The sequence below is a fragment of the Ptychodera flava genome, chromosome 6 (assembly GCF_041260155.1).
Source record: "Ptychodera flava strain L36383 chromosome 6, AS_Pfla_20210202, whole genome shotgun sequence".
NCBI lineage: Eukaryota > Metazoa > Hemichordata > Enteropneusta > Ptychoderidae > Ptychodera > Ptychodera flava.
The window spans coordinates 34,600,784-34,616,574 of record NC_091933.1 but is presented as its reverse complement, the minus strand read 5'-3'; the positions used below and the strand labels follow the sequence as shown (position 1 = coordinate 34,616,574).

The following is a 15,791-nucleotide window of genomic DNA, read 5'->3' as shown; positions in this document are numbered from 1 at the left end:
CTTTAAACTTTGAAGACAGTTGTTAACAAGGTACATGTACATCTACCGTCAGAGTAAATTATTAGAACAATTCAGACCAGCTCTCATGGACGGTGACCGGCATAATCCAAAGTATTGACAGTAAAATGACTACTCTTTTGAAAGACAAAGGGAAAGGAAAAAGTGCACCCGTATGCTTTGAAGGACGATAACATCACAAAGGATTTAGTAAATGTGCATTGCAAGACAGGTGTTCTTTGGGGGGAAAAGTTGTTTAGCAGTACTGAAGAGAAAAGATGTGCGGTTGGCATGGCGGTTTAACTGATTACCAAATCCTACCCAGCTATCAGGGTTGTGCATTTGAATAAACTATTATCTTACAGTTTCGAGTCCTCATGTTTTAGATCTTAAGAATTTAAAATGAATAACATCTTTTGGTAAAGTACATGTTACTCCGCCATTCCAACTTGAAGATAAGCTAAGAACTCTCTATGTTAGCGGGTATTAATACAAAGAGTAAATTTTAAAAAGTAACTTTGGATTTATTTACGTCATCTCTCCCCAAACAATGAAGTTTCCATGACAATAAGGTCTCAGTTTACAGTAAACTTCATTTTTATTGGATGTTCTTCAATCTGTCACTGAACAAAGGCTGGTATGCTAATCATCTTTATCGTTTAACGAAAGTAGCAAGTCAGCTGGCCTCCTTTGAAATATCAGCCAGTGTGAACAAACATCGAACGACATCTCCAGTAAGTACGAATACTATGAAATTCATAACGGAGCACCGTAAAAGTCCTGTGAAATTTCTTTTCTTTGGAGATGTATTTCACTTCAGTCACCAGTCACTTTATTACTCAAAGTGTACATACAGATTTACTATGAAAAATAAACAGGGTTTGTGGAGTTTCAAAAATACTTACACGGAAAAAACGTTTGCCTAAAACTTGATCTTGATGTCATAAATGAAATATCGTTATTCATCCATGATAAATTTCGTGTTCATAGCATGTCTTTTTCAGCTTTACACTGTGATGAGTTTGCCTAAAACTTGAGCGTGATGTCATAAATGAAATCGTTATTCATCCATGATAATTTATATCATGTCTTTATTTAGATTGACACTGTGACGAAAAGCTTCTCCGGAAATTCTTGTTTGTTATGATTTTAGAGTCCCGAAACTGAATTTTTATTGGTCAATACCAAGTCTGCACTCGAATTTCATCGACTTCTTTGCCATCTCTTTCATTCGCCTCTCTTCAATCTCCTCTTCTGTCCAAGGCCTGTAAACCTTCTTCCATTCTTCGTCTGGGAAGAGTCTTTCGAAATGGTCGCCACGGCCAATACCAATCTGAAAGAGACAAACGTAACCTTGTGTTTATCGTTCAATTAAAGGTATACTGTCACTTGTTTCAATTTTGCCACAGTTACCATAGAAAAAGAGAAAATCTAACCAATCACAGATTTTAAGCGGGTGGCCGCTTTTTAAAAACAGCGCCCTCACACGGGCATTTGAATACCGAGGAACGTCTTTTTGACCATATGTAGGCATATTTAGATTACAGGTGACTGTATACCTTTAAGGTATAAAACAGAGAAGGATGCTATGGTCGCAAATTCATCACATTATCGCGGCAGTCTTAAGTACAAATACCAATTCATCATGATGTAACAACTCAGAATTTTAAAACTCATATATTGCCTAAACCGCTTTTTTAATTAGCAAAGTTGAATTCAACAAATATTATTAGTTATTTCTGTATCGTTCAAATTATGTTGGCCTTGGTTCTAAATAATATAGACACATGGATATGTTCTTTCAAACACAAGCCATAGGTGCATAAAGTGTTCTTAGCGGTTACTAATTTCTGGCACAAAACAACGTTCATGTGAGCATGGGTAGTTACCTGTCTGTGAAGAAGGTTCTTGATTTTGTTACTGAAGCGCTCTGGATTTGTGTCTCCGACAAATATCCTTTTGTCAGCCCTGACAACGAGGGAGCCACCAACATGAAGTTCTTCTTCCAGAACACCGCGTTTGTATGAGTAGAAGACTCCCTGTGGAAAAGCTGTGCATTTGCAATCACGTGGATTCATGTCACCGGGCTTGAAGAATTCAGTCGCACTGACGTTTGGAAATCTGAAAACAAATATTTTAATATATAAAAGTTACGATAAGATAGTTGGGTTCACAGAGCGATAACAAATAGTTGGGTTCACAGAGCGATTACATGTACTGACGAACTTTCTTCCCTCAATCTTGAACGTCGGGCACTCTTCTTAGTGTTTTCGAGAATTTCTGGCCATTTTGCACTCGACACCAAAACGATTGGTTTGAAACGCGTCCGCAAGTAAAGAGAACCAAATTTGTATTCACCGGTGACATTCAGAAATTCACGCAAGCGTACTGACATGATACAGAAGTCTGAGTCAAAAAAACGTAATTCCGCATTGTCCATGATAAATGTGTTCTTTCCTTCGTCCAAGCAATGTGCCATGCGCAGGACGTTGAGCGATTGCCACCTAAAGGTTAAATTAAGTAAAAAAAGTGGGGTGCATACACTTGTGGTGGAGTTTTAGATTCAATACTCAATATCAAACTTGGATGATGTTTCCATGAAAGAATCATCCAATCAACCCCATCGTAATCACCTGAATTCCAATGTCACATACCTGTGGTGACTATCTTCGATGGTTATAATTAGCATGTGTTCTTGACTCATGAAGTAGTCATTCTTCAAAACCCAGGCACGTGGCAGTTCATAATAGTATTCAAGAGTACCGGCCATAGTTTCGTTTCCACCTGCAAACATGACATATATTCCAGAGTGGGGTCTTGAAGTCGCTTGACATAAAAAGTCGCTCATCTTGAGCGAAGTTTTCAATAAAAAACCTCAATATATATACTTTTTCGTTAAGGAGAGGAGTCTGGTTGAGAAGTTTGGGAGACTGGGTTCTTGAAAACGACAGATGTGCCTCATATTGAGATTTCCACGTGAACTTTTGACAAAATTCAAACAACAGAATGATAGAAACACTCAGATCATGAGTTTCTGGTCGTGATGCACGTTGACGCGTTGGAGGGTCAGCGACTGACAAGAAACAACTTATGTAATAGAATGCCAATGAAAAGTACTCTACCTTCCTTCAGCAAATTTTGCCCTGGTTTCAAGACGGCAACGTCGCACAGAAATCCTTGACCAAGCTGATAGAGGGCCGACGAAATACTAACATGATCTGTAATTGAAAGAGGGCAAACAGTATCAGTCAGTGCAAGGGAATACATAGAGCAATGCAATGCAATGTAATGCGAGACAAGGCAACGCAATGCGAGACAATGCAATGCAATGCAATGCAATGCAATGCAATGCAATGCAATGCAATGCAATGCGAGACAATGCAATGCAGTACAATGCTATGCAGTGCAAATGCAACGCAGTGCAATGCAGTGCAATGCAATCACATTGCAATGCAATGCGGTGCGATGCACTGCAATGCAACGCAATGCGAGACAAAGCAATTGCAATGCGATGCAATGCAGTGCAAATGCAATGCAGTGCAATGCAATGTGAGACAAAGCAATGCAATGTAATGCAATGCAATACGAGACAATGCAATGGAATGCAATGCAATGCAGTGCAATGCAAGTGAGACAATTCAATGCAATGCAGTGCAAATGCAATGCAGTGCAATGCAATGTGAGACAAAGCAATGCAATGTAATGCAATGCAATACGAGACAATGCAATGGAATGGAATGCAATGCAGTGCAATGCAGTGCAATGCAATGCAATGCAATGCAATGCAATGCAGTGCAATGCAATGCAGTGCAATGCAATGCAATGCAATGCAATGCAATGCAGTGCAATGCAATGCCAATGCGATGCAGTGCAATGCAATGCAGTGCAGTGCAGCGCAATGTTATGCGATGCAATGCAATGCAATGCGATGCGATGCAATGCAATGCAATGCCAATGCGATGCAGTGCAATGCAATGCAGTGCAGTGCAGCGCAATGTTATGCGATGCAATGCAATGCAATGCGATGCGATGCAAAGCAATTGCAATGCGAGACAATGCAATGCAATGCAATGCAATGCAATGCAATGCAGTGCAATGCAGTGCAATGCAATGCAATGCAATGCAGTGCAGTGCAATGCAATGCTATGCGAGAAGATGTTAGGCTGCTTACGATAAAAAATGCCTTTATTTTCACTGTCACCTAATTGAAATGAGACCAAGTTGAGAAATTAGAAATCCACTGAAAATGCACTTTAAGGTACGCATGCATGGTAGTGTATTGTTCAACTACTTTGATTGCCGAGGAGGCCCACATTGATGTTGTCAAGTCACTAAGGTGATTCAGAAGTGGTTATACTCGTGAGGGCGCACTCAGCGAACATGCGGAATACTGATACATAAAAACACCCACACCTTGTCAGTGGTAAGGAAAGAAGGTAGCAATCAACAAATTCGCACAAACATTGAGCACTTACGAGTCATGAAAGTAGCAATTTCATCAGCGTCCAGCTTCGGAAACACCTTTTTCCAGAGATCGTCACCGTCGTAGCGTAGACCGAGCATATAAGACAGCGTGCGGACATTATAACGGAAACCATGGATGAAACCCGAAGCTGCTCTGCGATCTCGTGCTTGCATTGCAGTGCCGATGAAATAAAGATCAGGTACAGTAGTCTCCCAGTGTTCGTCAAGGACAGGGTATTTGCCAAACGTGTGTGTCTCTGTGAAAATGGAAAAAGTCACAATCATACACAAAATTGCATTCTGTTCACCACTGAGCAAAATATACGCTTCAATCCATACCCTTTGAGTGTCCTTTCGTAAGTTGTTTCAATATGTGTAACCGCTAAAGTTCTATCCACCAATTTCCTTACGTCCCTATGTAATTTCAGTTAACCCTTTGCTCACCAAAGTCAATTTTGTCACTTTTAAAATATACCCATGTCAATTTCTTTCAGATTTTGCCAGCATTTTGATAAAAAATCGAAGAAAATGAAGTGTGATGTCCATTTGGTCCAAAATTATCAAAAGAATTCAGAAACATTTTAAATATTGGTAAAATGTAGCAGTAAAATTTTTGTAGGAGAAATTACAGCACTCAAAGGGTTAATGATATTATGCTGTTGCTCGGCCCTGACCTTTCTTCGACTTACGTTACAATTAGAGGACACCTCAAATTTCAGCCATTGTGAAGGAATCAAATTAATTTACCTGGTTTGCAGCTGTCATCAAACATATCAATATTGATGAACTTCCATCCAGTTGCCAGGATAACTTTGTCATAACCTTTGCTCGTGAATGTCGCTGTGCCTGGCGGATCCCAGTGGGCCAGCTCCATGTCGAACACCTGCGTGATCGTGCCGTCGTCTTCTTTGATGAATTTCTTGGTGTCACATTGACGCAGTGCATGAAGGGATTTGAGATGGTACATGTCCAATATGGAGTTGTTTACAGCACGCAGGTTGCCCACAAAATGGGTGTCCCATGCCAAAGTAACAGGTGTCCTGGTGCACATGTGAATCAAGGCTGCGCTACCTGCCAAATAATCTGCCGTCTGTGAAAGAGACAAGTTGCAAATCGGCATTTTAATTAAATTGCAATAAAGACGCCAAGAAGAAAAAACATATGTAGAAAAGTACGGTTGTTAATCGATTGTCTTAATTACCCAATACATTACACTCGAGACAAATTCTTGAAGTGAAACAGCAGCTTCATGCCATATCGTACACTAATATGATTGTAGCAGAGTCTTTTGTAGAAATACTCAAGTTTTGGCTCTGCAAAATAACTGAAAATTGCACTACCGCACAAAGGGGAGACGCACACATTTTAAAATACATGCTTTCCTTTGTTATATAGGTCAATTGGGCTGTGTCTATAACTTTTTCTGTGCTCTTTGCATCTCTCTTATAAGCATACGCGGTAGCTGGCGACTGTTGGTTTCGCGATCAAACCGCCAATAAAGTGATGAGAGTTTTCTGAAGTTTATTCCTTCCACTACCCTCTTAAGATGTAAGTACACGGACATTGAGAGAGTCTATGACTAGCTGCGAGCGTGCAGACACCACTAAAGCTAAAAGGGCAATCGATATTGGAAATGGTGGCAACTCTCGTCTGTTCCGATGGACAGCAGTGCACTTACTTCAAAAGCGCTGTTTCCTCCACCAAGGATGAGTACTTTCTTGTTTTCGTACTCTTTCAGGTCAAGTGAATGGTCGTTATATGTGTTGACATGTTCAATACCTTCGATGTCAGGGTCATGGGGTTTGGCAGCACCGGTACCAACCAATAGAACTTTGCAGGTCGTCTTGTTTCCCTCACTGTCAGTAAGTATAAAGCGAGAACGGAATTTGCCGCCCAAAATAGCCTCCCTATGGATATTGACGATGGTTGTGTTGTAGCGAACTTTGAGATTATACCTTTCAACGTAGTCGTGCATGTACCTAGGAAATAAGTGACATACAAATTTGTTGTCATGGTGAAATAATAACTTAAATATTCAGAAATGCGTGATTGCCAAAATGGTGCGTAGGTGTATATCATGCGTGTCTCTCTCTCTCTCTCTCTCTCTCTCTCTCTCTCTCTCTCTCTCTCCTATTAGTTTACCATGAACGAAGCTTAGGTGGACGCAATTGGCTGATCATTCAATAACCGACGCGAAACCGTGGTAAGACTCCCGTTCGAATTCAGGCAACTCAGTTGTCTGAGGTTCTGAGCAGTGCGCAGTCTCGAGAAAGAAAGAGTTGACTGAGTGTTCTCGACGTCAGCGTCTTCGACGCTTTGAATTTTTTCATTAATGCTAGTAGGTGACCACATACTTGTATATGCAGATGGGTTTTACGAATTTGGAAACGACCTTCTTCGATTAGGATGTCCATGAGTTAAAGGCATGTCCCCCCCCTCCCCCCTCCCTCCCCGAGAAATGATCTTTACTTACTTGACGAGGACATCAGCTGACGGGAAAAGTTCATCAGTGTATTTGGTAAATAGCAAGTCATCATCGTCACAGAGGAGCGAGTTCCAGTCATGGCGGAGATTGAACTCTTTCTCAGGGAAATAGTTAAATCTCTTGTTTATGGAGATCAGTGTGCGGTGACGAGGATGTACTTTGAAGAATGACCCAGGGCAGTCGTTTTTTTCTAGGACCATGTAGTCTTTGCCGGCTTTCTCCAAGCAATAGGCCATCTGAACACCGGCAGGACCTGCTCCAATGATTCCATACTGGAAATCTGAAAGAACAGTCAGATATGCAGTGTTGATGTTGATGACTGTGGTGATAGGTGAAGGTAGTGGGGTTGCTATATCATCAGTCTTTATTTACATGGTTTCTATTTGCAGTACTGAAGAGGCGAATGCCTGTGCGTGTGAGTTGTACTTTAGTGTACCATTAGCGGAATGCCCAATGCCTTTCACAGCACATATCTTGTGGGTGATCAATACTTGTGGCAAGCTTCATACAATTTGGTACAGTTTTATCACATGTATATCATTATGTCTTCAATGCGATTAATTATATAGGGTGATCTATGTTACAACCATGAACACCTGGTAGATAGATCATGTTCGGCTCTAACGTGGCGATGCCGAGAGGATATATTATTTGAATCTCGTCATTGTTAAGTTTCAGTGTCATTATTTTCATCTGTACGTGGCTTCACTTTACAAACAGACTTTGAAAAGACTTCTAGATTAACGTCTCTACTTAAAATGCTTCTATATCTTTCCAGCGATGCACAGATAGTTCAGTTGCTCGCCTTGAATCTTTTCTGAGGGCAATGAAAACGCTAATACGTACCGGTCTGTTCCATCTTCAGATTTGTTATATCTCCTCAAGACACGGATGGGGTCAAGGGTGATCCGGAATCTGGAATGAATAAGGGATATATTTTTTGATATTCTGATCAAGAACAGCGATATCTCTCGGTAAGCAATTGTTTTTTCTTCAACCTGTCTCCTAATGTGAGTGGAGCCGATACTAACTCCTATGACGTGACCAGAACTGTCATCGTACACAACACCCCTAAATTACTAATATATATAATATATATATATATATATATATATATATATATATATATATATATATATATATATATATATATATATACGACTGAAAAAAATCTAGAGAAACGTTTTACACCGCAGAAGAGAGCTTTGCGTGTACTTTTTGAATTGCCCTATGATTTTCCTTCTGTTGAATTGTTTTCTGTATTCAATGTTATGTCAGTAAGACAAAGAATTTATTATTTCCTTGCAATTTTAACATTTAACTGTGTGACAGGTAATGCTCCGCAATATCTTTCAGATATGTTAATCTTCCGAAGTAGAATTCACCAATATTATACACGTTCTGTAGAAAAAATGGATTTCAATATTCCCAAAGCAAATATATGTATGGGTCAGAGAAGTTTTAAATATCGATCATCGCAAGTCTGGAATTCTTTACCCAGTGCATTAAGACATGCTCCAAATATAACAACGTTTAAGGTGAAAGTGAAACAATTCATAAAAGAAAATGTTCCTCTGTAATTAGTAATTAGTTTTGTTCTTTTTTTGAGATTTTTGCTCTTTGTACTGATATTCTGCTGCTTTTCTTCTCTGTACATTTGAGCCCCGACGAAAATTACTCTTTGAGTAACTCGGTCGCTCAGTAAAAGTGTAAATAAATAAAATAAATAAATATTATATATATTATATGTATATGTACATATATATCAAAATTTTTCAATTCTGTATAAAACAAACGTCAATAGTATTAAAAACTACATTTGAGATTAGCATTAGCTGCGTTCACAAACGACAATCGCGAGAGAACGCGAATTAGTATTCTTTATTCAATAGCTTATTTATTTCCCTCTTTAGCTGCCATCTGAGTCCAATGGGTCACAAACTGACACTCGTAGAAAGTTCAGAACAAAAGGTCAAAGCTTTATGACCTTTGGGCACGTGGCTTCAAAAGATTTGCATCTGATTTATACATGTACGTCCGAGGTTCCTCCACCGTTATGACGCAAGAAGTAATCTGATTTGATATACCCGTGCTTAATTTTGACAGCTTCAATATAAATCAATAAAGTGCATTTGCAAAGTGTATTTTTATTTTTATCAAGTTGCCTTTCGATCATCGCACTTTTCCAGGTACTCCCTGAAACATCATAGCACCCCAGGGTGTAGTCAGAGATACTTCTACAGTTCTATTTCACATTAATTCAAGAATTAAGGCATCAGACAAAAAGGCAATATCTCTGTGTGTTTCTCCGTCTATTTTTTTGTTCCTCGTCTACATTTTCTCTTCGTATCTGTCTGTTCCTACCTGTCTACCCCCTCACACACACCATTTCGCCCCTGTGAAATGCCTTGAGCAGGTCTGACACAACAAAGTAGTATGGTTCTGAGTCAGCAAAGACTTCACAGGGCTCTGCCACAGGGACAATATATATATACAGATCTGTATCCAGCGTTGCGATGGCATTTTTGCTGTGATCACAGTGATGTGACAGGCTCTGAAATTTCTGTCTGGTATATAGGCCTACAGTATGTGGACGTTGTGATATGACACTGATGACAGGATCTGAAATTTCTAGGGAGCGTTCAGTTTTTACGGCCTGGGGGGGGGGGCCGGCAAAATCTTGTCGCCGGTGTTCAAAAAAATATAGACCCCCCCTGCATTTTTTGTGAAAAAATGATGACCCCCCCCCTTTGTCAGACGAAAAAAATTGATGACCCCCCCCCCTGAAAAATAACCAAAACCCATATGTCAAATTTACCCGCATGGTTTGGATTTGAACTCCGGTACGCAGCGCACTTTATTCGATGCCAGTTCACAAACTTCTCAGCCACATCCATTGAAACGTCTGTTAATTACGACGACTGTAAGGCAATTTTTAACTTCATTTCCATAGACAACTCATGTCCATGGACTTGTATAAAGTAAACTTTATCGGAGTGGTTCGCCAAAGGCAGCCCTCCGGTTAAGAGGGTCATGGGCCATTACGTAAAGTCAACTTTATTCTAGTGGGCCACCAAAGGTGGCACGCCGGTAAAGAGGGTCGATCATGGCTATTGCATAAAGTAGACTTTACTGGACAGGGCCGCTGAAGGCGCGCGGCCATTACCATTATTCAGTGCGTGATCCCAGGGGTCCCTCAAAAATGTTTCTAATACAAGCCGCGGCTTCAATTGGGAATTTTACGGTAAGATTGCCGTGGGGTATTACATAAAGTCAATTTATTGTAGTGGGCCGCCGGAGGCGCCCGCCGGTAAAGAGGGTCAATCATGGCCATTGCATGAAGTAAACCTAATTGGAGTGGGCCACCAAAGGCGTCTGCCCGTTAAGAGGGTCATGGGTAATACATAATGTATATTTATTGTAGTGGGCCGCCGAAGGCGGCCCGTCGGTAAAGAGGGTCGATCATGGCCATGGCATAAAGTGAACTTTATTGTTGGTATTATGTTTTTGAAAATGTGGTGACCCCCCCTTTCCTACCGGTGAAAAAGCGATGACCCCCCCTTTGCGGATTCCAAAATTATGATGACCCCCCCCTGGATTTTGCCGCCCCCCCCCCGGCCGTAAAAACTGAACGGTACCCAGTAGTACACTCCATCTACCCAACATGCGCACCACATGGAGCGTTCAGTGCTCAGTAATGTACAGAAATATTATACGTGAGACAGCCCGTGCATCTGGCGTCTGTGGTCGACTAGCTGTGGGTCCATAGCTGTGGTGGGTACAAACGGGATTCCTGCCTTTTACGGGCGGTTAAAAGTGGGTTAAAAGTGGTAAAAAGGATTAAAAGTCGTAAAAGTCAAAACAAGCCCGTAAAAGGCAGGAATCCGGTCTGTAACCAGCACAGCTATGGACCCACAGTATATAGTGGTCGACTAGCCACGGTCACGGTCATAGCTGTAGCCTATAGCTCATCTTCGCTTGCCGATGTCTCTTGTCGGTACTAGTGCACTGCAAGTAACGGACCCGTGCGAGTGGACGATGCCCATAGCCGTACCCTCTAAGTTCGCGATCGGAAACGTCAGTGCCGCTGGGCGTAGTACGCCCTCACATACGAGTTGTTAAACATCAGGTTGCAATTCAATCACGTTCCCAAAATATCGATACGCAAATCCGAATGTAAGACAATTGCAAACCAGTTCACTACTGACATTTTTAAAAGTAATCAAAATTATTGACATGAAAATGAAGTTTATGGTTGAGGCAGTTGACTTCTTACCACATCATAAAACCACTTCCAAATGTCCCCTTGTTGTGTAATATCAATGCGCAATGTAATCCTCTACGAACCATCTGGCGACATTACTTTTCGTGACAGGGCCATGACATTTCTAACTATTATTTTAAGCTATTTATTAATCATCCATACGCGATTCCTTTCGTGAGTTACATGAAAACATTCTTTTTCTCCGTTATTGACAAGGTCTTGAGATTTCTGCGTCGTAAACACACCTGTGTCCTGGAAAAAATCGCCCACAAAGACATTTGTTTGGAACACGGAGACGGACGGGTAACCTAGTACGTGCAATAAATATTTGTGAGAACATCTTCCGAATGTTAAGGTCGGCCATTGTAGCGCTCTCTTTCTTCTGCACGCGACCTTTGAATTCTGCACAAATGCTACAGCCAGGGAAAAGTACTAGTAAAGTAGCGATGCCAAATGCTGATTATTGAGGCCATGAAGGAAAAGAACTAAAATGGTCTAAAATGCTCGATCTCTGGTAAAATAATTAGGTCTCTTATCAACTTAAACTTGACCTGTAATTCGACAAAAAGGTGCAGTATTAAAAGTCACAGTAGACCAGTGGCAGTCATAGTTCAATTTTATGTGGGCACCCACCGTTGGTCTACGTTATCATGATCTAAGTGTTTTCCCCCGGATTGCTGCGTGAGGGCGAAAGTAGAAGGTCGTTTTCGATTGCTAACTTAGAGGGTTAGACAAGGCCAAGGTTTTGAGATTTGCCGAAACTTCTGCCTGTACCAGCACATTGATCCTGTGCTTTACCGATCGTGGAAAGTTCTAATTCTTGGGGCGCTGTTAAACTAGTTAAATTACCGAAAGAAGTCTTACCTGTTAGTGACAGGGAGCACAAGGTGACAGCTATCAGTAACCGTAGAGCTCGACTGTACTGAGTCCGACCCAAATTGGTGCTTGTAGTGACCCTGACAGCACTGTGTGCTCGATTGCAGTGCAGTTTTAAGAGTATCAATGCATAAACAGTTCACCTTATTTTACATATGGACTCAGGTGACTTTTCCTCAACATTTCACTCCAGCACATCCAATGAGAGCAGTCAAATATCGTCACATGAGTACGAGAGCGCTGTCAGTCACCAAGCGAAATGCCACGTGGGGTTTTATTGACATGTTTCGAACTCCGTTACACAGTGTGTAGAAGCCATAACGTATGCAAATTGTCGTTCAACTATGGCATTTAAAACGGGTTAGACTGTTATCACTGGTGAAGTTCAGCCAAACTTACGCACAATGACCGTTTGACCAATCGATGCAGGGGAAATATTCATAAACACATATACATGTGTACTCAATTGACCCATCAGTCATTCTATATCAATGCCTTTGTGTTTGATGATAAATGTCGCGTTTACATATGTAAAGTTGGCATTTGCGATGGACATCAGCAGACACTGCACCGGATGTTTCGAAAGTGGGACGAGAGTGCATGTTGCAGGATGAATATGTCACCCAAAAGACGATTTTGAGCCGAAAAGAAACGGATGAACGCACATGCATATCTCGACACGTATTCCACCATGGATAACGTTATGATGATTGAAAAATGCTCATGTAAAATGTGAGTTTGTGATGCGTACGTACACGCATACACGATACAGCTAGACATAAATCTATCTGTCTGTCAGTCAGTCAGTCAGTCAGTGCATGGGTGTACCACAGACGCCCATGGTTAGTCAGAGAAAGACACACAGTAACCAAAGAGAGGGTTCGCTTTACTGTCTATGCGGTAACACTAGCACATTGAAGTAGGAAAAACAATCGTATACCATACTTGTACTGCAATTTTGTAAGACCAAATTTTAGGCTCAGGCTAGGGCGTTTGGAAAACCTGTAAAGCTTATCATATGCTACTGTAAATCGAGCAAACAATAGTAACTATTAAGAATGCACAGTGACACAAACAACTTCGATTGAACCATAGACCCTCGAGACAAACGTTTCTCGACGGTCTATGATAACCTTGAACCACAAGCTAGACCGCAACAGCATCGGGGTATGCTGAGTATGCAAATTTGACTTTTCTGGATGTACAATTTTTACAACAACTGTTATCAGAGTATACTCTGTTGACCCTTTGACCTCATTTCGTGTCCTCATAAACTCTCAAATGTTAAGGCCCGTTTCCCATGTTGGAGGTATGAACACTGTCATTCTACTAAACTCTGTTGGGATCCAATATATATGAGAGGCTAATTTGACTAATGTACCCATTGCGGTGTGGGACAAGTTTCTAGGTTGACGTAATCGCAGATTTTCCTAACTGCAATTCTGTGCACGAAATACCGTCTAGTTGAGCTTTAAAGAGAAATGCAAATTGGTTCCAATTCATGGTTGTCGCATAGAAAAACGGCCCCTCCGTGCATACACAGTTAGTGTCACCGCGGAGTGTAGATTCAATTGTCGCTTGCACGCTGTTACTTAGCTGAGAGTTCAACCAGAACGTCATTTATTTTGAATAAGGCGACAGTAAAAACAGCGACGACAAAAATAACAACAATAACGGCAAAAAAGTGACATTAATAACTACAGTAATGAAGTTTGCCATTATCATTAACCATAGATAGTGGATCGGTCCACTGCCAATGCATTATAGCAGCATGGCAAATGCATCGGTTTATGCCTATGAGCAATTCCAACAGTTGAGAACAGTGACAAACTTGTGGTAAGTAAAGTGGAAGTTGCAATTCTGGGTGACGTCATAAAACCATGCTTAATTTGCAACTTTAATGTTAACATCATGTACATGCAGCGATGAAAAAACTGGGTCGTCGACTGTCAACCGACATAGGTCAAGGTAACAGATCAGAAATAGATTGTGTTTTGCCGTAATTAACCCTCGAGTGCTGCTATTTTTCCCACCAAAATTTTAGTTAAACATTTTCCCGATAAATATGAAATTTTCTGCAATTTTTGATAATTTTGGACCAAATGGACATCACATTTCATTGGATACAGCTTTTTATCAAAATTTTTGCATAAATCTCAAAAAATTGACTCGGGTATATTTATGAAGGCGACAGAAATTGACTTTGGCGCTCAAAGGGTTAAACGTCTCAAAGTATCCTGACATATGTAAAAGTAAATAGGTTGATTATATTACACTCTGTATCAAAGTTTGGGCTACACGCTAATATAAAACCATACTAGGGTATTTATGCACATGTGCTCTTTGTGTTGCACCATAGGAACTATATCTTCGTTCTACATTTGAAGTGAATCCTTAAAGAACTTCTAGACGGAGACCAATAATTGACCGCAACCCTAGCTACATCATTCGATGTTGAAATTCTGTCAAAACTTGTGAAAATGAAACATAACAGGATTTTTGGCCCTCTACATAATCACCCTAATAATAACAGCTATTAATTCCAAAGAGCACAATATATAATAATTATATAGTACAAATAGCCGTTATGTTTTCATGACACTAAAACGCAGGATACAAATGAACCTTATTTTTCAAAAAAATTATTGTCATACCAAAAAATAGGAAATATTCTATCATAACTATAGATATGACGCTCGTAACAGTGTCGTAATAACTGAAAGTGCTCTATCATATGCGAGAAAGCTGTTTGGGGGACAAATAAAGCAAAAATTGAAGCAACAAAAGGGAGCTATTAAGTAAAAAATACACATGAAAAAGTGGGATGCAAGTCAACAGCTTCCTGGTCGAATCTTGGCGCACGTAAAGTTGCGTTCACAATAAATTAGAGGGGCAAAGCAAATGGGGGACTTAAAAGATTTTGGCTATAAGTTGATGGGGCATTGTATTTTTGTACTCACTTGTCGAATATTATATAAAAGAAGCTACTTTCGCTTTCAGCTGGGAACAGTTGAGAGAGAGACAATTATATTACGCAATATTACACTACATTATACTTCAGCTTTGTCAATACCAGTGAATTTTGTGACATCACCCGGCACCGCAGATTATCACGGATAGCGTATCATGTCAAGCATTGTGGCCCCAGATGTTTTCTACATCTACAAATTCCCGGTTATAGCCCAAACCAGACAACAATAGCAATAATGTACTCCCTCCTGGCCCATAATTGACATCAACAAACTTTTCGTTTCACTCCGTATATGTACTCGTCTTGGCTCCGAGTCTATACGTGCATAGTTTCCTTGTCATCCATTATTGACCGGTCTTGGGTCGATTATTGCGTATTTTATGTTTAATTTTTTTTATGATTTCCACACAAATATGACAACACGATGTTTTTGTGGAAAAGTCCTTCAATGTAATCTATGTTTGTTCACAGATGTGTTTTGTGATTTCCCTGTGCTGCCCGTCCTTTAGCCATTAGCATTTATCAACATGAAATTTCCTGTACAAAAATCTGAGTTTCACATTGCCTTTAGAAAAGAGAAAATGTTTGCACATAATAGGAAGTGGTGAATTTACAGTTCCAATATCCACCGAGACCTATGCATAACAGACATGACACATGATAATGATAATGTATGATTAATGTTCAATACTTTATTGGCTTCTGTAATAAAAAAAATTCTCATATTAAATGAG

General features: G+C 40.3%; 1 protein-coding gene across 1 annotated transcript; it reads right to left on the bottom strand.

The window, feature by feature from the left end:
* Positions 1-496: 496 nt before the first annotated feature.
* Positions 497-12,757, bottom strand: LOC139135586 (FAD-dependent oxidoreductase domain-containing protein 2-like). The gene is made up of 10 exons (XM_070703054.1): positions 12,075-12,757; positions 7,793-7,861; positions 6,935-7,226; positions 6,140-6,440; positions 5,209-5,551; positions 4,473-4,718; positions 3,120-3,215; positions 2,652-2,781; positions 1,887-2,118; positions 497-1,330 (listed from the first exon to the last, which is right to left on the bottom strand). The coding sequence occupies exons 2-10, from the start codon at positions 7,803-7,805 to the stop codon at positions 1,169-1,171; spliced, it is 1,815 nt and encodes a 604-aa protein (XP_070559155.1). The 5' UTR covers positions 7,806-7,861; positions 12,075-12,757; the 3' UTR covers positions 497-1,168.
* Between the last annotated feature and the right edge of the window lie 3,034 nt (positions 12,758-15,791).